Consider the following 22,083-nt stretch of genomic DNA (forward strand, 5'->3'; position numbering starts at 1 on the left):
GAAGCCAGTTGAATTTCTGATGGAGTTTCCTTGACAGCGGGGGGGCCGGACAGGGGTGGGGTGGCCAGACCCTCCCCATGCCCCAGGGGCTCTGGGGTAGGAGCAGACACAAAGTTTAAGGCTGTTGCCCCTATATCCTGGATGCAACAACCTGGAAAATCATATTAATCAAGGAGACAAAAATCCCTCTAAACTCTGATACTGCACTCAAAATCAAATGAACAAAAGTAAGATGCCCAAGCCACAGCTCTAAGGATGACAGACCCCTGTCCCTTCCACAATGTTGTTGCTGTCATCAGGAGTCCTCAGTCAACCCTGGACTCAGTCATCACTTGGAGTCATGAGGGTGTAGGACTCTTGCTTGGTCCCTCCATCCTTGCTTGGTGTGGGTTCCAGTGATCTCCCAGGGGAGTGGCGAGGGGCTGAAGCACTCAGGAACAGGGGGAGTCTGCTTCCTGATTGGGGCAGGATGGAAACCCATTCACCTTCCCCGAGGTAAGGGAAGAGCACAGTTCTCTAGAAAAATCATTCACCGATAGAGGGGGATGCTGGTGCTGATTTGTAGGTCGATTGGGGGTAGGGGGGTGGGACAAGTGAGTGGGGAGGAAGACGAGGGAACTGAGGGAGATGGGTCCGAGGGTGGTGGGGCCTGGGGGCTGGCCGGCCCTCCCAGCTCTCCTGGGAGCCTGTGGGAGGATGCTCAGAGGTTGCTGAAGAGTTCATTTTTCTTGCTCCAGTCCATCTGCGGGGCCCGCTTGCTGCTGCGCTTCTGGTGGGCCCGCTCCCTGGCCATGGCCAGGGAGATGTTGAAGTCCAAGATGGGGTCAGAGGAGGAGGAGGTAGACGAGGGTGCCGTGGAGTCCTGTTTCCTGGGGCTGTCTTGGGAATTCAGCTGCAAAGAGGGGAGGCGGTGGCAGAGAGCGGGAGTCAGTGCCTGGCAAGGCGTCCCGGTCCTCGGCCTCAGCAAGGTGGCTCCCTTGGGGCAGTGCCCAGGGGAGCCAGGTCACAAGAACAGAACGTGGCATAGCATGTGACCTGCAAGGCAGGCTGGTGTGCCAGGAATGAGTGTGGCTTGGGAATGGGCTTCCTGTAACCCAGGGCCACCCTCTGCCCGCCCAGCCAGCAGCCTACCTCCTCACTGGTATCACTGGAGGTGGATCTTGCCAGGGCTGATCTGGGGCTCTCAGAGGCTACCTCGGCCAGAGGTTCACGACTGTTCTCCTGGCAGAGAGAGGAGGGATGTGGGTTGGCAAGGGATGGGGTGGGGAAATCCTGAATAGGGAAGGGTGTTCCCAGGGAAGGCAGGTGCCTCTGAGAAGCTCCACTCAAGCTTTTCCCATCCACCCCGAAGCCCTGCTGCCTGAGTCTGATGAGAGTGGAGGGTGGGGGGTTGGGGCCTTGGGGATTGACATTTTACATTCCTCTGAGGATCAGAGGGCAGCCTGGTTCCACCACGTAGGTGGGAGGGACCATTGTGGGATTAGTGGAATTGCTTACACACACACCCCACCTCCCTAGCCTTCAGTCTTAACCAGCATTTTGGGCCAGTGACCATGCAGGGGCTATGTGGAGTGTGGGGAGATACAGGAGGCCTCTCCTTGGCACAGGGAACATGTGTGATATTCCCTGAATTTCTTGCGGCCCACTGGTTTACTTGGCCCTGACCCTAGGAATCTGACGTCTAACCCCAAAGCAGCCAAAGGCTTTGAAGGAATAATGGGGATGAGTGTTCTGGGCCCACAGATGGAGTGACAGAAGGTTCAGGTGGTCCAGGGCCACCCCCCTTTGCAAGAACCTCTGGCAGGATCCCTGGGCGGGGGGGGGGGGGGGGGGGGGGGGGGGGGGGAACCTTTCAGCAGACCCTGCAGAGAGCTCCGGCTCTGTGGTCTGACTCTGAGTCAGCCTGTCTTAGAGTGAAGGTCTTGGCCAAGGCTTCAGCTTGGTGCTCAGCCTCTGCCTGGGTTCCTCTGTGGCCTCAGCTGGCACCAGGCCCTGCCATCTCTTCCCCAGCCTCCACTGCCTTCTCTTCCCTTCTGCCCAGGGAGAAGGGGAGGAGGGGCTTTGTTCTTCCAACCCAGACTGGAAGTAGCAGGGCCCAGGCAGCGTGCGTCCAGACACTGAAGCTCTGTTCTTGGGGGGAAGAATGGCCTCTTCTGTATGGTGGGGAGTTGAAGGCGGGGCCTGTCACCAGGATGGCGGGCTGCAGAGGGGCCCCGACCGGGCCTCTGCCTCCCGACCGCCTTGGCTCTACACAGGGGTTGAGGGGTGCACGGGCAGTTATATAGCTTGGAGCTCAGGAGGGAGCAGCTTGGCAACAGGAGTTTCAAGCTGAGCCAGACAGCCGTCCTTAGCCCAACCGCGCCACCTTCCACCCTCCTTCTGCAGCCCCTGGCGTGAGAGCCAGAGAAGCATTAGAGGGTCTGCCTTTACCTTCCGGATCTCCCCATTGGTAAAGGGCTCAGGCAAGGGACCTAGAAAAGGGAAAAACGAAACAAAACAGAGGTGAGTCCAGGAGCTCTGCGGAATGTGGATGGAGTGGCGCCCGAAGAAGAGGGAGAGCTGCGGGGTTTGGGCCATAGTTAGACCTTGCTCCCTCCATCCGTGTCTAAGTCTCTGGCCTGCAACCCTCTGGACGTCTGTCTGACATCCTGATGATCCAGCACACACACAGATGCGCAAAATAACATTTACCCTTGCTACATCGTAATGCTCTCCAATATTTTCAAAGCAACTTAAAGTACGCTTGTCTCTGGCTATTAAGTTGATCTTGGGAACCAGGGATGGATCATGAGCAATTTGGAGAAACTGTTGTCCTAGAGAGAGAGGAAATTCCAGGCTGGCTGCCTGAGAATCTCCTGGGACGCTTGTTAGAAATGCAGATCCCCAGGCCTGGGCACCAGAGCCTGCTGTTTCCTAGGAGAAGACGCTGTCGCCAGAGTTGGAACCACACCCCAGATTCTGGTTAGTACCTGCCTCAGCTCAAAGAGAAAAAAATCCCGGCTCCTGCTTGCCAATGTGAGGGTGAGGGGATGGGGTGGGGGTGCTCAGAAGATGAGAACACCAGCCTGGGGTCCCCCTCGCTGTGCTCGCTCAGGTGGGGGCTCCACCTGACTGTAAGGGGGACTGGTCAGCTTGGGTGGGTTTTTTCTGAACTCTTAGTTTAAGTGCGTGTTTCCTCTGGCCTGGACATTGGGCATACCTAACCCTCACCATTTCGTCCCAGCTGGGCAGGGGATCACTGGGATGCAGGGACTCTCACCGATGCCCCCCCCCCCCCCCAGGCGGTCTCATGTGGTCTGGAGGCAGCTGCTAGGGGGAGGGCATTCCTCTCTGTGGGGGCAGTAACACTCAGCTGGCCTAGAGGACCCGCCCCCCCCTTTCACCCAGGGATACCTGGGGAAGAGACTTGCCCTCAGGCCCCTCCCTATACAGCTCCTCTGGCCAGAGGCTACAATTACTGGAGTTCTCAGGGCCCTTCCCACCTAGCCAGAGAGATAAGAGGAAGGAATGTCTGAGGGCTGATTTCTGGGGGTGGGGGTGGGTGGGGGGATGCTAGAGGCCTCAGGAGAAGGTATTTGAGAAGCTGTGTGGAATCTAGATCTTTGCTGTCTTCCCCACACCATATTGCCAAGGGGCTTCTCGGGGCCTCAGTTTCTCCCTCACTGAAGGCGGCCACTAAGTTATCTGGTTTCTGTGAACTTGGGAAACAAGGGTAGGGTGGTGCCCCACTGCCCATGCTCGGAGTCTGCTGGGGACTTTCACGGACCCATCCCTGCTTCCAGGAACCCCCAGGACCCACCTGGCCCCTCCACCTAGGGACTTAAATCTATGGCAGGACCTTTGGGTGGGTCATCCCCCTATAAATAAAACTCTGACACCCTTAGGGAGGCCCCACCCACTGCAAAGTCCAAAGAGGTCCCCCCACCCCTACTCCTCCAGGAGCCATCTTTCCAGGGAGAAAGTCCAGACCGGAGAGCAGAGCTTTGCTTTAACACCTCCCTGCCTTGGGGCAGCAGCCTTGCCCTGTTTGGCTTGCGCTTGGGCAGGAGGAGGTGCCAGGCTTGGCAGCATCATATGGGGGATGGGGAGGGCAGGGGCCCAGGGACCAAGGAGGGACCCACTGCTCTCTAGAGCCAGTGAGCCTGGGTTTCCAAGACAACCTGAGAGAAGGGAGGGGAGGCACTGGGCCCCTGTCGCTGGACTCTGATCTGACCAAGCAAAGCTGGAGTTAACCCTTCCCTTGCATGAGTACTGCCTGGAAAACCTGCTGGGGGTGCAGGGGTTGGGGGCTGAGGCCTCCCTTTGGTGCTACAGCTTTGGTCTGGAATATAAGTAGCTCCGTCCTGCCTCCCCATCCGTCCCGCCTCCCCATCCCTCGTGCCAGCCTAACCCTATCACATAAAGCGTCCTCAGAAATCCACTGCCATCCCTGCTTCCTCTCCTGACATCAGGCACCTCTTTGCCAACCTACATTTCTGACCTCCCCTAAAGGGGATGGAGGAAGTTCTTAAGTGGGAAGCTGTCCACCCCTTGCCTGGGACACAGTCAAATCTAGAGCACTGACCCCCCATTCCTGACCTGGGGGCTTCCAGCTGCCCCACCCTGCTCACCAGTCAGGTGCTCCTGGGACGGGATCACTTTGCATTTCTTGAAGAACTCATCAGTCTCCTTGTCTACCACCAGCAGCTTGGTCTCGTCCCCACCAGCCTTGATGGCAGATACCACATCCCCATGCTGCTTGCCCTCCACGCAGACCCCATTCACCTGTGGGTGGGGGCAGGGGTTACTGGCACAGTTTTTTTTTTTTTGGAGAGGGGAGGCAGAGGGGATACAAATGGTCCTCTTCGTCCTTGGCCAGTTGGTAGTCTGGGGACACTAAGTCCTCCTTGCCTGTGGAGTCTTACATTAAGCCAAGTGGTCCTCCCACTTGACAATCAAATGAGGAGTTAGGACACATGAGAAAAGCCAAAGAAAATACAGAGAAAAGACTAAACAAACACAGCTGGGACAGACAGGGCAGGAAAGATCAGGGAGGCCTGGGATGGGCCCTCACGTTTCTATGTGTCTGTGTCCGACTTCCCGCTCAGGGCTGTGGTTTGCTCACATGTAAAATGAGAAGTCTTGGGAGAGCTGATCTAGCTCTGAGGCTCTAAGACTGAGATTCTGGGGCCTGCCCAAGGCACGGGGTTCATGTTTCCTTTCCTCCTGAGCACCTCCCAAGAGTGTCTGAGTGCACCTGCCAGCACGGAGCCCTCAGGCAGTAGGAAACTCCTTGGGTGGCCCCACACATCTCCTGGGATGGATGGGCGACTCCTGGGCCACTGAGCGTGTCTCTGGGTGAATAAGAACCCAGAGAAGGTGAGGGCAGGAAGGGAGTCCACCATCCACCACCCTCCCTCCTGCCCACCGTTCTTCCCCTCTCTCTGGCTCCTTCACTCCCTCTATTGACCTGGCACCTATGGGCTGCCCAGAACCCCTGGGCTAAGCTAGGAGCAGATGGTGTGATGGCTGCTGCCCCAGGGGCTGCTCATAGGTGGGGAGGTTAGTCAGGAAGGCAGGGCCTGGAGAGAGCGTGAGAAGCATTACCTCCACAATGCGGTCCTGAGCCCGGAGCCCCGAGGCCTCAGCTGGTGAGTCTGGGTCCACCGCCCGGATGAACTGGCCTGGCTTGGACTTGTCGCTGTGCAAGTTGAAACCGTAGCCGTTGGCGCCTTTCTTCATGGCGCAGAGCCGAGGCCGGAGCTCACGCTGTGGGGGTAAAGGAGGGGCCGTGGCCATTCTCCATCATCCTAGGTCCCGCCCTCCCTGCCCTGCACCTGACCCCTCCTTGCTCCACCCTCCTCAGCACTTGGGAATAAGGCAAGTTTGCTGAGATCCCACACAACAGGTTGAGAGAATGCTGGGCTGGGACCCAGAAGACCTGGCATTGTAGCCAACTGCCCAGGTGCCCCATCCAAGCCAGTTACCTCTTCTGGCAAATGGGAGGTGGGGTCAGATTAGCTCAAGCCCCCTCCTCTTGTGCCATCCAAAGATATAATTGTGTTATTTTGGTTGCTACCTTATTCCTCCCCTCCAAAAACTTCAGTCTGGCCCTCCTGGGAGTGAGGGCCACGCCACTGTCAGCCTGACTGGGTGACCGGGGATCCTGGGCCCCTTGGTACCCCGTTCTTTGCAGCAGGGGACACAGGGGAGGTGTTTACTGAAAGCTGGTCAGAGTGTTTATAGTAAAGCCTTTCCCCATCCAAGCCAAATGGCCCAGCCAAAAGGAAGCAGGAGGCCAGATGACCACAGAGCTGGGGGGGAAGCATAGCAGAGTCCTGGACAGGATTGGGACCCCCACAGTAGAACCTCAAAGACTCCGTTGGGAAAGCCTGACTGGGGAAAGGACCATGAGAAGCAGGGCAGGGCTGCAGGGAGCCCAACGTGGCTGTGGCCATGGCTCAGGGTGGGGACCTAGTGAAAGGGCTCAAGCAGGTTTCTCTCCAGCACTCGGACACTCAGCTGAAAATGGTTTTCACCATCCTTTGTCCAACTTAAGCAGCTTAGCTTAGACGCTGCAGCCCTAGGACACATGTACACGATGGAGGGAATCTGGGTATGCATGGGCCAAGCAACCTGAAACCTTGGCCAGAAGCCTGAGCCCAAGGCCTAACTCAGGGGTTCCTCTCCCCTTCCTCCCAGGCCTGGGCAGGGCTGTAGCAGCCAGCCTGCTAGCTCCGGGTGATCTCCCAGGCCACCAGGCAATGAGCAAAGGCAATGATCTCCCTACTTATTAGCTATGTGACCCGAGGCAAGTCATTTCCTTCTAGTGCCTCAGGTTCCTCATTTATAGACCATTCTTCGTGCCACTTGCCTCCTCAGGTCCCAAGGGCGCTGTGAGGCCAAGTGAGATAATTCATACAGGTGGGGACACTTCACAACTTCAAAATCCCCCTGCACATATAGACTTTTCCCAGTGCTGAGAACACTACCGAATAGTCCATAAAGCTGAGAAGGGAGATTCTGGGGAGTAGGGTGGGGGCCAGGTTGCTCTGAAACACCAGTCCCCAGCTAGGAGTAGAGCTGGCCAGGAGGCAGGGAAGGAGAGGAGGGCTTATAGGCCTCCTGCCCCAACTTGCCAGTCCCATCTGGGGCTCCCCACCCCTCCACTCTCACGGGGGGGGGGGGGGGGGGGTTGGGGGGGCGGTGGCCAAAGGATGACTTTGCCTTCCTTTAACTGCCCGGGCAAGTCTCTGTGTTTCAGGATGTTGGTGGGGGGGTGTGGAGAGGAAGACAGGAAGGAGGTGTGATGGTTGGACCTGCAGTCACCCTGATCTGGGCCACAGGCCCTGGGCCCTTCCCTAGTTTCTCCTTCAGTAGGCTTCCCTCACCCCATACAATAGCAAAGACAGAGAGGCAAGCAATAAAAAAGTGGGGGAGGGGCAGAGGGGGACCCCAGTAGCTGTGAAACATCCCCTTCTCTCAAACTCCCTGTTGGCGGGGCGCAGTGGGGCCAGGGTGCAATCCCAGGAGCCCCTCCCCCGGCTCCCCACCCCCCACCTGCGCTGCTTATCCCCTGGCAGCCCCCACGGGATATTGTTCAGGAGTAAGTGAGGCTCTTCTCCCCTCCAGCTAATCCCTCCACAAAGCTGCCAGCCCAGCCCTCCCCCAGGCCGAGGTGAGCAGGAACAGGTCTGACCAGTTGCCACCACCTTGCAGGCTCAGCTTTCTGCCCCAGCCAGCAGAGCCCGCAATCACCCTGAGAAAGTGGGGAGGATCGCACCAGGGGCTGGGTGGGGGGGTGGGGGGGGCAGTGGTGCGTGCGAGCAGCTCTGACGTCCCCGCTCCCCTCCACCTCCCTTCATTCCAAAGAGCCTTCCCATAGCCACCTGGCTGGGGCTGGTCACCCCATTTTCAAAACGGGGAAACAGAGTCCAGATATTAAGCCCACGGCCTAATGTCCCACGGCTTCACAGTGGAGGAGCCAGAGCTCCAGCAAGGTCTCTGAGTTGGACCCCGTGTTCTTTCCACCATCCACGGGCTGGCCCCAAAGGACCTGAGTCCAGACTGGGAGGAGAACCCAGCAGGAGTCGTAAACATGGGTTGCTCCCCCGCAGTGGCTGCAGTCTCTGCTGGGAGGCAGCTGGTGGCTGATGAAACCACAGCCTTCCTTCCGGGTGTTCAAGGCCTCTTGCGGCCAGAGCCCCAGCCTGACTTGGGATAAGCAGGGCTGCGGTGGGCAGGCCCGGGCTGGGGCCGCCCAGTGGTTCGGGGAGTGCTGCTCCTGGCCAGCAGGGCCATCGGGCCTGGGTCTCAGTGCTGGGGGCATGCTTCCCGATCCTCCATGCTTCCCTGCACCTTCTGGTGCCCTGTCATCAAAGCCGGAGGGCCTGCTTTGAACCTTGCTCCCCTCTGCCAGTCCCAAGCCATGAGGATTGGAGGAAATGGGGCTCAGCTCCCCCACTGCTCCCTTCCCCCTTTACTGGGACCTGCTCCACTGCCCTCTGGGGGTGGCTGAGCTTGGGGACAAGCAGCAGCAGGTGGTTTTCTGAAGTGTTCGGACACAGGCTCCATCTTAGCGCCCTTCCTTCCCAAGGCCCCGGAGGCTCCCTCCTTCCCCTCCCCTCTCATGGGAGGGGTGGGGGCTTCTCATTCTTCCAGGGAGACCAGCCAGTTTTACTCCACCCCTCCCCCAGCTGTCTCCCGGAGGTGTCACTGCCAGCTGCTGAGTCAGCCCATCAAAGGAGCCCATCCCAGCCAGGGTGGAGGTTGGTGCTTGCAGGAGGAGTCCCTGGGGGCAGCCTCCCTGGGGATCTGATGGGGAGGGGTCAGGTACCTGGGCAGAGCCTGGCCACTGTTGCTCCTGGGCCCCAACCCTCAACCCCCAACGCTGAAGCAGGACTGGGTTCTGGCTTCGGGGAAAGCGGGTAGATGGAAAGTCCAGGCCATCTTGGTCCTGGTGTGTGGCCCCCAGGAGCTCAGGAGGGGGCGGGGGGGGGGGAATTTCAAGGGGAACCCGGCCTCAGAGTGTCCAGAGTGCCAGGTGGGGCTCCCAGTGACGATGTTGGCTCAGAAGGAGAAGTCAGGATTTGCTCAGTGAGGAGCCTGGTGGAGACCCGGAAGCAAGAGGAAGGGGCAAGAGGCAATGGTGGCCAAAGGACGGAGCAAATGAGCTGGGGTGACTGGGGTGCTGGGTGGGCCTGAGTCTCACTTCTAGGCAACATCAGACAAGCTTTCCAAAAGATCTTGCCAGCAGAGCCGCCTCCAGACTCTTCTCCCAGAGCCTTCTCCCACCCTCAGGTTGTCAGGCTGTCCCAAACCCTGTCACAGGCCCACAGGACCATCCCTTCCCTCTTCTCTCCCAGGGAGCTCAGCCCAGCCTGAGTGGCCGCCCAGTCACCTCCACCCACGCAGTCCAAGCGGACTGCGGGTGCGGAATTCAATAGGCGCCACCAGCAGCCACCTGGAAAGCCGAGGAAAGTCGATACCCTAATCCAAGTGCCTGTCTCTGGGGAGTAGGCCCAGGGCCGCTCCCTGTTCCTCCTCGGGGAGGGCTGCTGGGGGCCAACGCCCCACTGGGCCCAGCCCCTCCCTGGCAGGTGTCATGGTGATGGGCCCTACAGAATATAGCCAGGCTGCTTCCAGAAGGCCAGGCAGCTCTGGGCCCCACAAGGAATGGGCTGGAAGAGCTAAAAGACCACCAGGGTGGCTGGGGGAACAATAGAGGTGACCCTCACCTCCCAAGTCTGCCCTTTCCTCAACCCAGCCAAGGCCTCTTGTTTATGCAGATAAGACCAATGCCTGCTGCCCCAGGGAGATCAGCCCCAACAATGGGGTGGGAGACAAGGGGACAGGGCAGTGAGTAGGAGCCCTGGCTGTTCTGGTGGAGGTACCCTGGGCAGGAGGAACGGTGGCTGCTCTGCGACGCAGCTCATTGTCTCACGGAACACTAGAGACACAGCTTGGGTCTGGTGCCAGCTCTTCAAGGAAGCCACGATGGACGGTGAGAGCTGGCCTGGCCTAAGGGTGACATGTGACTGGGCAGCAAGGGGGCACTGTCCTCAGGGCAGGTTGGGAGGTGACCAGGAGCTCTGACCACTGGCCAGTGAGTGTCCAGAGCTGTAGGCTAAAGGTATCCTCTCTTCACTTGGGTACAAAAGGCTTGGCGGCCACTAACCCATACTCACTCCATCACCCTGGTGTGGCTTCACTTCACCCTACAGACCTCCCCCGCCCAGGTCTGTGCAGGGAAGGTGGGCACCTTAATGTGCAAAAAAAGGATCTACTCTAGCTTTTGATCTTGTCCTTCCTGTTTCTCAGTTGGAAGGCCCTGCTCCGGAACTCAGCTGGTAGATCCAGGTGGGATCCATATGCTAAAGAGGGAGCTACTTCTCCAAGGTCCCAGGAAGGGGCCCCGAGCCAGCTTTTCCCTCTGGTTCTTTTCTGCTGGTGTCGGCCAGAGACCCACCCGAAAGAGTTTGGCTCAGGTCTGCCTAGGGCTGGGCAAGCCTGGGACGGAGCAGGCTGGTACGTGGGCTGCTGCCTGGCTGGACACCATCCAGGCTGGCCGCCCCATGCCCGCCTGCTCCACAGCCACTGCATCCTCATCCAGCCTTATCCTCACCCTCCTTCCAGGAGTCACTGGATTTAACTCCTGCAGGCTACAGACCTTCAGGGAGCTTGTGGAATTGGGGCAATATTAACAAACAGAAGCTACTGTGTACTGAGCACTTACTGTGTGCCAAGGACTGCTAAGGACTGCACTAGGATTTTATGGGTATTTTCTCATTCAAACCCAATTATAATCCTGTGAGGAAGGTATCACTCAGGTTCAAAAAGATCACATAAACTGCTCAAGTGTGCAGTGGAGGGGAGGAGGAGGTAGGCTCTGAACTCAGATGTGGAGCTGCACTGTCCGATGGGAACAGAATGCCAGTCAGGTAGGTAGGCAATTAAAAATTTCCCAGGAGTCACGTCAAAGTAAAAAAGAAATGAGAAATTAATCATAATTATCTTATTTCATATAATAAACCCAAACTGTTACCATTTCAATATGGAATCCACTTAAAAATGATTAATGGCATGTTTTACATCTTTTTGTTTGTATGAAGTCTTCAAAATCTGGCGTGCATTTCATACTTCCAGCACGTCTCAATTGGGATGAGCGCACTTTGAAGTGCTAAGAGCCACATGTGGCCAGTGGCTGCCACAATGGACTGCTGATATCCTAGAGGCCTCACTCTCAACCATTAGGCTGTTAGCTCCAAATAGTTTCCTTTTCTAAAAAAAAAAAAAAAAAAGACTTATTTATTTGAGAGAGGGAGAGTGTGCGTCAGTGCCTGCCCAAAGGGCGGGCGGGGGGTGGGGGGGGCAGAGAGATGGAATCTCAAGGCCCCCGCCCAGAGCAGAGTCCTACCACAGGTGCTCGATCCCATGACTCTGAGATCATGATCTGATCTGAAATCACACATGGGACACAACCGACTGAGCCACCCAGATGCCCCCCAAACAGTTTTATTTATTTATTTATTTTTATTTTTTTTTTCCCCAAACAGTTTTATAAATCATCCCCCCTCAACATACACATTTGAATTGGGCACCATGACCTTATAACACACCCAGGAAGAGGTGAGAGCCTTGAACTCTAGAAGTCAGAGCTCTAGCTTCAGATAACACAGCAATGAATGAGCAGCACTTCAACCCCAGTTTTACGGAATCTGTGCCACTCATCATTTTCCAGGACACAGGAAACTAAACACTACCCAGAGGGCTGGGGACGTGGTGAGTTGTCCTACTCCAGGGGTGAAGTAAAGCCAAGGCTAACAGTAGAGGTTGGCCTTCAGGAGGTGCCCTATGTGCAAGGATCCAGGGGGTCAGGTTAAGGAGAGACTTGGTGGCCAGACTCCTGGTCCCAGCCCATCAAGGCAGAAGGTGGGGCCAGGAGCCAGGCCACTTCTGGGCTGAGGCCTTCCATCAGGGCTGATATATTCTCCTGATGGTGCCAAAGGACACCCCCTAGGGAAGGAAGCTACCTGGACCCCTCCTTGCAAGGAGCCTGAATTTATTCCAACGTGATGGCTCTTATGTGGCCCAGGATGTGATGGGCAGAGACACCAGCTGGACAGTCGGGCCCTCAGGTACAAGTCAAATGTGTGGCTGAATAAATAGATGTGTAGGTACTGGAGTCAGCGAGAGTTGGGTTCCAGGATACACCCTCCTCCACGTGGTAAGGGCTCACTAGCTGACAGCCTGGGGCAGCCCACCTGGACCGACCAAGGCTCAGTTTCCATGTAGACCACGGGGGCTAATATCTGCCTCATGGGGCTGTTTTATAGATTGAATGACATCAGGCATATTCTTATTTTTTATTTTTTTTTAAAGATTTATTTGAGAGAATGAGCACACACATAGACCGAAAGAGCAGACTCCCCCGCTGAGCACATCTCATGACCCTGAGATCAGGACCTGAGCTGAAATCAAGAGTTGGATGCTGAGGCACCTGGGGGGCTCAGTGGTTGAGGGCCTGCCTTCGGCTTAGGGTGTATCCCTGGGGTCCTGGGATCTAGTCCCGCATCAGGCTCTCCGTGCGGAGCCTCCTTCTCCATCTGCCTATGTCTCTGCCTCTCTGTGTGTCTCTCATGAATAAGTAAATAAAATCTTATTAAAAAAAAAAAAGACTTGGATGCTTTAATGGACTGGGCCACTCAGGCGCCCCGACAGAGGGCATGTTTAGTACACAGCGCATTTGCCGGACACAAATAATAGCTATCATTTACTGAAATGATTACTCTCGGCTCACAAAATGGAAAAACTGCTACCTAATTTGCAGGGCTGTCCTGTCCTAGGGGAATCCATGAAATGAACATCAGTATCTCTGTGGCACAAGGCTGCACTAGAACTTTTGAGTTTCCTTTCCCTCTATGGCTGCTCCATCTCAGAGCAGCAACAAGCAGAGGAGCATCTAGTAGTATTAGGGTCGAGAACTCTGGCTTCTCTCTGTAAAAGGCCTGCAGCACTAATTCCTAAATGCTCCCCCACCTCCCTGGCGCCCCGTGGGATGGGAGGCTGGAGAGGGAGAGAAAGGCCTGCATCTAGACACATGGAGAAGGATGCCCCATTCTGTCTCCAAGAGAATCACCCCCAGATTTACTGACTTAACTTTATAGGAGCCTGAAGGTAAGAACCAGAAGAGAAAGAGATCCCAAATATGCAGCTTATGAGAAGGAACCAACAACACTCAAACTATCACATACCCCGTTGATTTAAAATCCAAACATCCTGCAGCTCAGATTCTGTTGTGCCCTTCCAAACACCAACTGGGACAGTGTGGAATGGCCTGTCCCGGGAAGGAAGTTGGTAGTCCGCCAGTTAATTGTGTCCACCCACCCACCTTGCTGCCTGGGGTGCGCCGCACTGTTTCTTTCTTTCTTTTTCATTTGAAATTTTTAAGTAGGTTCCACATCCAATATGGGAAATCAAACTCAAGACCCTGAGACCAAGAGTCACATTCTCCACCGACTGAGAGAGCCAGGTACCCCTGAGCTGTTTCTGCCTCTGGGATCAGAGTCAGGTCTGGCAAGAACACATCCCAAGCTGGGCACCAACACATACACACACACCTATCATCTCATCAAATCTTCCCCCCTCAAAAAAAAACTCCCCAAAATCCTGCATGGTGGGTTCTGGTGTTCCCACTTCCCAGAGGAAGAAGCTGAGGTTTACAGCCAACAATGGCCAATTAGGGTGCCAGAGCCAGCTGACCATGACGTCCAGAATTTTAGCTTTCTAGTCCACAGATGGAAGCTGCTAGCAGGCAAGAAAAAGGAGTGGGTAGGTTCTGCCTGGAATTCTGATCTCTGGGTGTGCCTGGAATTCTGATCTCTGAGCACAAATAGGTCCAGGTGTGCTGGACTGAGATGAATTAGGATAAAGGTGCCTGATGGCTGTTAGACATTCATTCATTCAAAAATTATGTGGGCCCCTCCCTACTCGGGGCCAGGCACAGCGATGGGGATGTAAGTACAAAGAAGCCTCAGCCTTTGACCTCCTCACCATCGCAGTGGGTCAAGATCAGGAACAATTGACTCAAATACTGTGTGTTCAGAGCAAGAAAAGATGTATAGGACAGGGAAGAGGAGGAGAGCAAAGGAAAATCTCATTCTGCTAGTGGGCTCTAGGAAAGGCTCCGAGGGCCATGAGTAGTTTTGCAGAGTGTGCCTTGTGGAGAAGGGGACTGACAGGTTCTCAGGCTGAAGGGTAGTTATCCTCCGGCTGCTGGATTGGGCTGCAGAACACCTTTCTATTATTCAAGAACAGCAGCCTCTAATTGAGCACTCATTGAGCGCCAGGCTTGGACATGGCTGCACTTGCCCAATGAGGGGTAGATCCAGGGCTGGCTGCCCCAGGGGTGGGCATGTAACGATCACCGTGAAATACTTATCAGTTCCAATACCAAGAGTGACGTTTGCTGAGCACTTACTTAGTGCCAGGCACAGAGCTACTGACCACCCCCTATTATCTCACCCATCTGGCAGCTGCTGTGATCCCAACATACACCAGAAGGCACAGGGAGGTTAAGACCCTTGGCTTGAGGCGGCCCAGCTAGTACAGCTGAGGTGGCTCAGGCCTGCTGCCCATCCACCACTGTGACTGCAGGGGTGGAGGTGGGGACTGGGGGGAGGTAAGCTGGGGTGTTGTTTTGTTACTCCTCTCTCAGTGGGGGTGGGGAAACCACCAACAGAGCAGGTGGGCACAATTGGAAGTCCCCTTCCCCCCACTCAGAGGTTCTACAGGGACCCCACACCCTCTGCCCTCTATGATTCTCAACCCAGGCTGGTCCTCCCAATGAGATATCATCTGCCGCCCACTCTGCGTGGAAATTTTCCACTTAACACCTTTCTCACTTGTGAGAACCAATAAAGATACGATAAGAGTCCCAACTTTGCAAACAAATTCAGGCTACAGCAAATTAGTAAAACTCAAATTCTTTATAGGAGATGCTTTTTAGGGAAAAAGTAAGTCTTACTGTGTTTATTAGCTTTTTTCCTCTTTTCCCAATGACAGAGTGGTGGTCCCTTGCATGGCCACCATACCAGATTTCATGGGAATTTCCTACCAAAGGGACTGGCTTTGCATGAGAATGAAGGAATCCTCGCTCAAATGCCTGGACAGAGAAGTGCTCAATTCAGCATCCACTTGGGACTCAAGTACTTCCCACTATTTGTAAAATCCTGGAGGAGGCAGGTGTCACTGTATTACAACACTCTCCGTTTTACAGATGGGAGAACCAAGGCTCAGGGAAGTTCCGTGACTTGCCTGTTGACCTGAAAGGGCCCAAGAGGTCTGGTGATGGTGTCCGCAGGACTGGCTGGAGGGTACTAGACTTTCCTCTCCTGGCCTAACATAACAAAGTATGCACAAATGCAGATGTCATGTCACCATCTGGAGGAATCCGATTCTGTTGTCACCCAGAAAGCAGGAAGGCAAGCTCCGCTGCTTTTTCAGATGGCATGGTGGGAGTGCATATGCTAGGTCAAGCCTCCACGCCCCTGGCATCCTCCACCTCTCCCCAGATCCTCCCGCACGGAGCAGAAAAAAAAAGAAAAAGAAAAAAAAAAAAAAAAACAAACAAACCCCGAAAGGGCAAGGGGAGGAGCTGAACATAACAGCATCTTGGCGGGGGATGGGGAATGGGGTGGTGGTTATTGGTGTCAGTGCCAAAGTCCAAAAAAAAAAAAAAGCAAGCAAGGAAAAAGGGAATGGCAAATTGATACACTCAGTTCAGCACGAAGTTCAAACTGGATTTCTGCCTGGGATCAGAGGTCATGGGTTCCAACTCCCTAGTGTAAAACCCTTGCCAGGGATGCTCCGACCCCTCCCCCACCATTGCCAATGCCAGCTTGGCAGCGGCAGGAAGTGGGAGCCCGGCGGCCCTAGTATTCCCAGCACCCAGCTCCGGCTGGATGGGGCTCCTGGTGACCTCACTTCCACCAAACCAGCTGGTCCTTTAGGGCTCCACCTTCTACCTTAGGGCTGAAGGGTGCCCTTTATATGTCCAGGAGGCTTCTCTTGGCACCATGGACACTCCTGCCACACGCTGCCACCAGGTGGAGAGCTGGTGCAAGCCAAATGGGCCCTGAGAGGCCCAGGCTTTGCTCCACTCCCCTCCCGTCCGCCCCCAGTCTGTACCCTAAGGCTTCCCCCTTCACTCTCTGGGAACAAGAGGCTCTCATCCCAACTCCTGTTTTGCTACTGCCCCACCTGTAGCTGATCCAAACTGAGATCGTTTGGGGAGAAACCCCAAACATGGGTAAAAGGCAACCAGCCTGCTTGCTGTCCGGGGACTGGAGTGAGACAGACAATGATAGGGCAAGACCACCTGCCGGGGGCTGAGTCCCGCTGGCTTGCGCATCGCCCAGCAACAGGCACCTCTCTGTCCCCTCCTTCCTCCCAGCCGCTGCTCTTCCTCCAAGGTCCTCCCCTCCCGTTCCCAGATACGAGCTAGCGCTTACTCCTCACATTCCTGAGACTCATAAATCCTCCTGGGTGGCAGGGCCGCCACCCCCCTCCCCAGACGCCTCGGCACCTCCTCCCCGCACCCCACCCCCACACTTCGCCCAGAGGTGGTGGGGCTTCCTCTCTTGTTAAGTCACACTGTACTTCAGGAGGATGAAGTCCAGCCGGGATGAAGTTAATGATACACGCACCGGCCGGCGGGGGTGCGGGGTGCGGGGGTGCGGGGAGGACCCCGTCGGCGACCCCTCCCTCCCCTCGTGCTGGGGCTCCGCACCGAAAGGGGTCTGTCATTCCTCTAGCTTTCGGAAGTCGGGGTGGGGGTCGCTCACCCCAGCTTCATCTACCACCCGCAGGGGCCGTGGAGGAAGCTGGCACCGCCGCGGCGGCTGGGAATGGGGTGGCCGAGGAGGGCCTGGACTGGGGGGTTCCGAAGAACGGGAGCAGACGCCGCCAAGAGGGCGGGGGAAAGACGCCTGGGCTCCCTCGAGCTGCCCTCCCTCCCTGCTACTCCCAAAGGCCAAGGGACGAGAAGCGCAGGTGGCCAGGCGCTCGGCGGCCCCGCGGCCCAGTCTGGGGAGGCGGGTGGGGTAACGGGACGCAGCCCCAGGCCAGCAGCTCCCAGCGCGACCTGTCGGCCGGCGGAAGCAACCGCCCCCTCGAGGATCTGGTTTCAGAAAGAGGAGGCGGGCGCGGGGTCGGCCGTCCGAGGGCGCCCGGGTCTCTTCCCGATTCCCCGCCCCACCCCGTCCCGGTCGCCGCCGGGTCGGGGCCCCACACTCACCCGCTCCGGACCGCTCCTCTCGGCTTCGCGCGGCTCCGGCGCGGCGGCCTGCGGCTCACTTTCGGCGCCAGCCCCCCGCGCCTCGGTGGCGGCCGGCGGCTCGGCCTGCCCGGGCCCGTCCTGGGCGCGCAGCAGCTCCTCCCGCACCGGGACGCCCAGCTTCTGCAGCCGCTCGTCCGCGTCGGGGTCGACCACCAGCAGGCGCACGGCGTTGAGCGCGGCGCGGATGCGGCTCACCACCTGCTGGTGGGTCTCCTTCTCTACGTTCTCGCCGTTCACCTCCACCAGCCGGTCTCCGGCCAGCAGCCCCGCCTTCTCGGCCGGAGAACCAGGCTCCACCAGCCGGATGAACTGGCCCACCTTGCCCTTCTCCCCGTGCAGGTGGAAGCCGTAGCCGTTCGGGCCCTTCTCCAGACAGCAGAGCCGGGGCAGGGGCGCCCCCGCGGCCGCGTCCGCGCTCATCTCGCCCCGCGACGGCTCAGCGGTGCGACGTGGGGTCCGGCTGGGGGCCGGTGCCGCCCTTCTCCCGCAGGCGGACCCGCAGGCGGAAGGGGGGGCGCGCTGCAGAGAACCGCCGCGCCGCGCCGCGGGACGCGCTGAGCCAACAGGTGGGAGACGAGCGGCGGCTGCGGACTGCGAGGAGCCGAAGCAGGAGCGCGTGGGCCAATCCGCACCCCGCGCGGCGTCTGAGCGCCCGCGAAGCTGCTCCAGCCCCTTACCCCGGGGGCGGGGCCGGCCCGAGGGTGTGGACACCGCGGCCCAATCAGAGGCCTCGGGCAGGGGCGCTCGGGCCGGGTGAACGACGCCGACCAATGGGAGCGCGCGGGGGCGTGGCCCCGCGCGGGGGGCGTGGCCGTGCTCGGCGCGGCGCCCCGCGGCGCGAGAAGAAAGAGGGCTCAGGAAGTGGAAGTGTTTGTTAGCGAGCGGCCGGAGTTGGGGCGGGGGGCGGGGCGAGTTCCCGGTACTGGGCGGAGAGGCCCGTAGGCTCCCGGTTCTCCCTACCCTTGGCGGGGATCGGGGAGAGCCAACCCACGGATAAGGGACTCTGACGCTTTAACAACCTTTAGCTAAATTCTTGTGTGCACTTCTGTGCGGGGGGTGGGGGGGCGGGGGGGGGAGTGGGAGCGTCCGTTGCCAGGGAAACCACTCCAGCTCCGGGGCTGCCGGGTCCCAGAACCCTTACCAATAAGAACTAGGTCCCCCTCCTCCGGAACCTAACACAGTTGTTTGAATAACGATACTTTCCCGTTCGTGGACTTTGCGTTGTTCAAGGACACGCTACCGGGGTGCGGACTCTCATCCTCCCTGGGACAGTGTGAGGGCTCCCCAGCTTCCCGGGGCTGCCCACTGCAGACAGGCCACCTAGGACAAGGGTGTGAGCAGGGGCGTCAGCTTTCAGCTAGGGCATTGGAGGGGGGAGAGGCGGAGCAGAATCAGGTCACCAACCTCTTGGGTACAGGGCAGAGCCCTGGATATTTTATTTTATTTTATTTTATTTTATTTTATTTTATTTATTTTATTTTATTTTATTTTATTTTATTTTATTTTATTTATTTTATTTTATTTATTTTATTTTATTTTGTTTTCTTTTTTTTTTTTTTTTTTTTTGAGCCCTGGATATTTTCAGTAAAAACCAACAAACCCACAATGAGACCTTAAGACAAACCTTTCAGCTCCTTGGAGATGAGAAAGGCTGGTCACCAGAAGTTGGGGAGCAGTTGGGGGCATTGAAATATAAAGATCAATGATTTGGGCAGTCATTGATGGTTCTCCCAACACGCAATAACAATCCTTTCAACGTGATCTCCCCTGTCCCCTCTCCGGCGCACCTCAGAGAAGCAGTCGGATTTTACTTTCCATATTCCGCAATTTACTTTGCAAATTCCGCAATTTAATTCTGAAAACACCACCGGCTAGAGGCCCAGAGCTGCCCACGTGATTGGATTGCCTGCGACTTGCCTTGGGCCCCAAAAGAGCCCATCAAGGTCAGGCTCCTCCCTGCTTCTCCTGGGAGAAGCCTCAGAGAGCTTCCTTATCAGGCTCAAGTTGGAGCTGCTGACTCTGCTCAGAGGGCAAGATTTCTGCCTTGAAAGCATATGCAGTGGCCTTAGAAATGCGCAGTGTGTACTTCTTTCTCTCCTTCAGGTCATGACCCACATGTCTCCTGTTCATCTTCATTTGCCAGGGTCAGGGTTCTGTGAGACAGGTGACCTTGGCCCCACAGAAACTTCTTGGTGTCTCTCTCTTCACCTGGTCTTACCTACATGACCTTGTTTTGGACACGTTGTATTGGTTTATCCAGAAATGGGTGACTTCTCACTCCCTAACCTGGCTCAGTGGGAGGGGACCTAAAGCAGTTTTGGTCTCCGTGTCTGTCCGAAGGGAAACGGCAGGAGTGGTCAGGAAGTAGGCAGCGCTTGGGTTTGGGGGGGTATGTGCGGGATGAAGTTTGCTGGGTTCTGCCTCCCACCTGTTCCAGGAGTCAGGGGTTTCTCCTTATCTGATTCTTAACTCAGTAGAAGCACTACAGCTATTTGAAGTAGCCTGTGGGGCTGCATATCTGCCAAAGTGTTGGGGCAGAAGAAAAAATCTTTCCCTAGCTGTGACCTTAGGTGCCCAGGGGCACAAGCCAAAAGGTGGAGAAGACTAGGGATTTGGGGAGGGGGTATGGGGAGGGGTTATGGGGGGGAGGTTCCCTGGGGGGGTTCCCCTGGGACCTGAGGTCCAAAGAACAGGAACCAAATGCTTTCAGTTTGTGGGTACACCTTTCAGAGTGGGGCTAGCCAGGCTAGAGGCAGCCAAACCGATAGACCTAGCCTGTGCTACTCCTCACTTCTCTACCCACAGAGCGGGGTCACTGTCCAATCTCCACATCGCTTATCTTCCCTGGGCGTTGGTCTGGCTCCCAGCACAAGGGCCCATCTTACCGGGGAAGACTGTTCCCTGGGTGCAGGAGGAAATAAAGCTGGAGTCTGCCTCTCCTGTCCAGCTGAGGTGAGGGTGGCATGGGGGTCACTTCCTGCCCTCCCGCTGTAGAAGTGCATCACTGCCCTCTGGCGCTGAGCTGGAGAATGCCACCCTTGTCATGGCTAGGAGGGAGCCTCCGCCCCCAAGTCCTAGTGCAGAAGGCAAAAGGGCCACCAGGTCCCTGTCTTCCCTTTTTGCATTACATTATGTATCATTAAAATGAAATAAATACTTTACCCTCCCCCAGGATGCAGGGAAGCTACAGGAACTAGGGTAAGAGTGGGAGGAATACAGCTTCTTCTTGGGAAGGGGCTGTGCCCTGGATCCCCCAACTCCCAGCTGCTTCAAAATACACCAGATCTGGAGGAGGAGGGTGCATCCGTGGGGGCCTCTGGAGCATCCTTTCAGCCCCTTGGGATTCATGAGAAGGAGCAGCAGCTGGGCTGTTTCTTCTGGGATTCCACAAAGTCTCGGATCTGGAAGCGGGGCCCATCAGGGTGCCACAAGGCTCTGTACTTCAGCTCCCTTGAAGAGGAAGAAGCAGTGGGCTGGGCAAGGAGTGAGGAACCACCCCCTGCCCACTCCCACAGCCTGGGGCTACTGGACCTAGAATGCACCATGCATTGGGGTAGGGGCTGGGCTAGGGGCCAGGCCCTACTGGATTCCCAGATGGTGCCACCCTGCCCTGCACGGTTCCCTTCCTTGCTCAGCTCTTACTTGGCAATGGCCAGAAAGGCTAACTCCACATTCATGCCCGTCTTGGCGCTGGTCTCCATGAAGGGAACGCCGTACTCCTGCCAGGAGACAATGTCCTCAGGGCCAGCCTCTGGCTGTCCCCACCCCTCGTCTACTCGGGGCCGTCACTTACCCTGGCTAGTGTCTCTCCATCCTCGGAACGGATCACCCTTTCATTGCTCACGTCCGCCTGTCAAGCCCAGGTGGGTCACTCTGGGGAAGGAGACCTCCACCCCAGCTGGTCCCTCTCCTGCCTGGACGGGCGCCCCAATTTGGCCTCAAGAGCAGCCCCTGCCTGCCCTCTGCTGGTGGCCTGTGGGACTGCGGGTGGTATCATTGGCTTGGAGCCTGATTTGTACCTTGTTCTGGCTGCGTTCCCCAGCTCCCAGCCAGAGGGGATCTCACTGCCGCTTGGGGAGATGGGAAACGTGGTGACCAGCCTCAGAGAGGTGACAGGAGCTGGGACTAACCCTTGCTAATTTTAGCTCCTCCTTTGTGACCCTACTTACTATGATCTGATGGGGGCTGTGCAGCTGGGCATCCCTGGATCTCCCAGATGGCAGCTTGGGCTCTCCCTGGAGGGAGCCTTTTCCAAAACTTTAAGAGGGCAGATGAGATGGGTCGAAGCAGCCAAATAGGCCTGACCCTTGAACTGGAGTCTGGAAAGAATCCTTTGCTGGAAGGACATGCAGCTAACCCTCTGGGGCAGCTGTGGGGGCTTGCTTAGAGCTAGTGAGAGAGGAGGCACAGGGATGGGCTGGCTCACCTTGTTGCCGAGCAGCATGATCACTACATCCCTCTGGGCGTACTCATGAATCTCAGTGAGCCAGGCCTGTGGGAGAGGGTGAGCCGAGCCAGGTGGCACCTGAGAACCAGCCCTACCCTCCCTCCTTCTCCCTTGTCCTTCTTTTGCCCTGTCTGGTTTTCCTGGGCTACTGCCTGTCCCCCTGCATTCTTTTATCTGCCTCTGCTCTCTGGCCTATCGGGTCTTGATCAGTCTTCCTTACCAAGCCCCAAGCACTGTAACTCCTCATTCTCTGGAAGATGGAGATGGCAAGAACAGAAAGGTTCACTGTCTGCTAGAATCACTTTCTTTGCCACCTGGG

At 56.8% G+C, this 22,083-nt stretch overlaps 2 protein-coding genes across 4 annotated transcripts in view; both read right to left on the reverse strand.

The window, feature by feature from the left end:
* Nucleotides 1-664: 664 nt before the first annotated feature.
* On the reverse strand, nt 665-17,770 carry SLC9A3R1 (SLC9A3 regulator 1). Its single transcript, NM_001314137.1, is given in 6 exon segments — nt 665-892; nt 1,132-1,221; nt 2,431-2,471; nt 4,611-4,772; nt 5,595-5,748; nt 17,276-17,770. Coding segments are annotated over 6 exon segments (1,101 nt in total). The 5' UTR covers nt 17,738-17,770; the 3' UTR covers nt 665-700.
* Nucleotides 17,771-19,122: 1,352 nt separating this feature from the next.
* Nucleotides 19,123-22,083, reverse strand: part of RAB37 (RAB37, member RAS oncogene family) — a 55,147-nt gene continuing 52,186 nt past the window's right edge. For all 3 annotated transcript variants that reach the window (XM_038546664.1, XM_038546665.1, XM_038546663.1), the window contains 4 exons: nt 21,744-21,809; nt 21,111-21,167; nt 20,960-21,036; nt 19,123-20,767 (listed from right to left, as the gene is read on the reverse strand). In XM_038546664.1, coding sequence (XP_038402592.1) covers nt 20,662-20,767; nt 20,960-21,036; nt 21,111-21,167; nt 21,744-21,809 — 306 coding nt within the window. In that variant the 3' untranslated portion in view covers nt 19,123-20,661. The remainder of the gene's footprint in view (nt 20,768-20,959; nt 21,037-21,110; nt 21,168-21,743; nt 21,810-22,083) is intronic.

This window comes from Canis lupus, chromosome 9 (genome assembly GCF_011100685.1).
Source record: "Canis lupus familiaris isolate Mischka breed German Shepherd chromosome 9, alternate assembly UU_Cfam_GSD_1.0, whole genome shotgun sequence".
Lineage (NCBI taxonomy): Eukaryota > Metazoa > Chordata > Mammalia > Carnivora > Canidae > Canis > Canis lupus.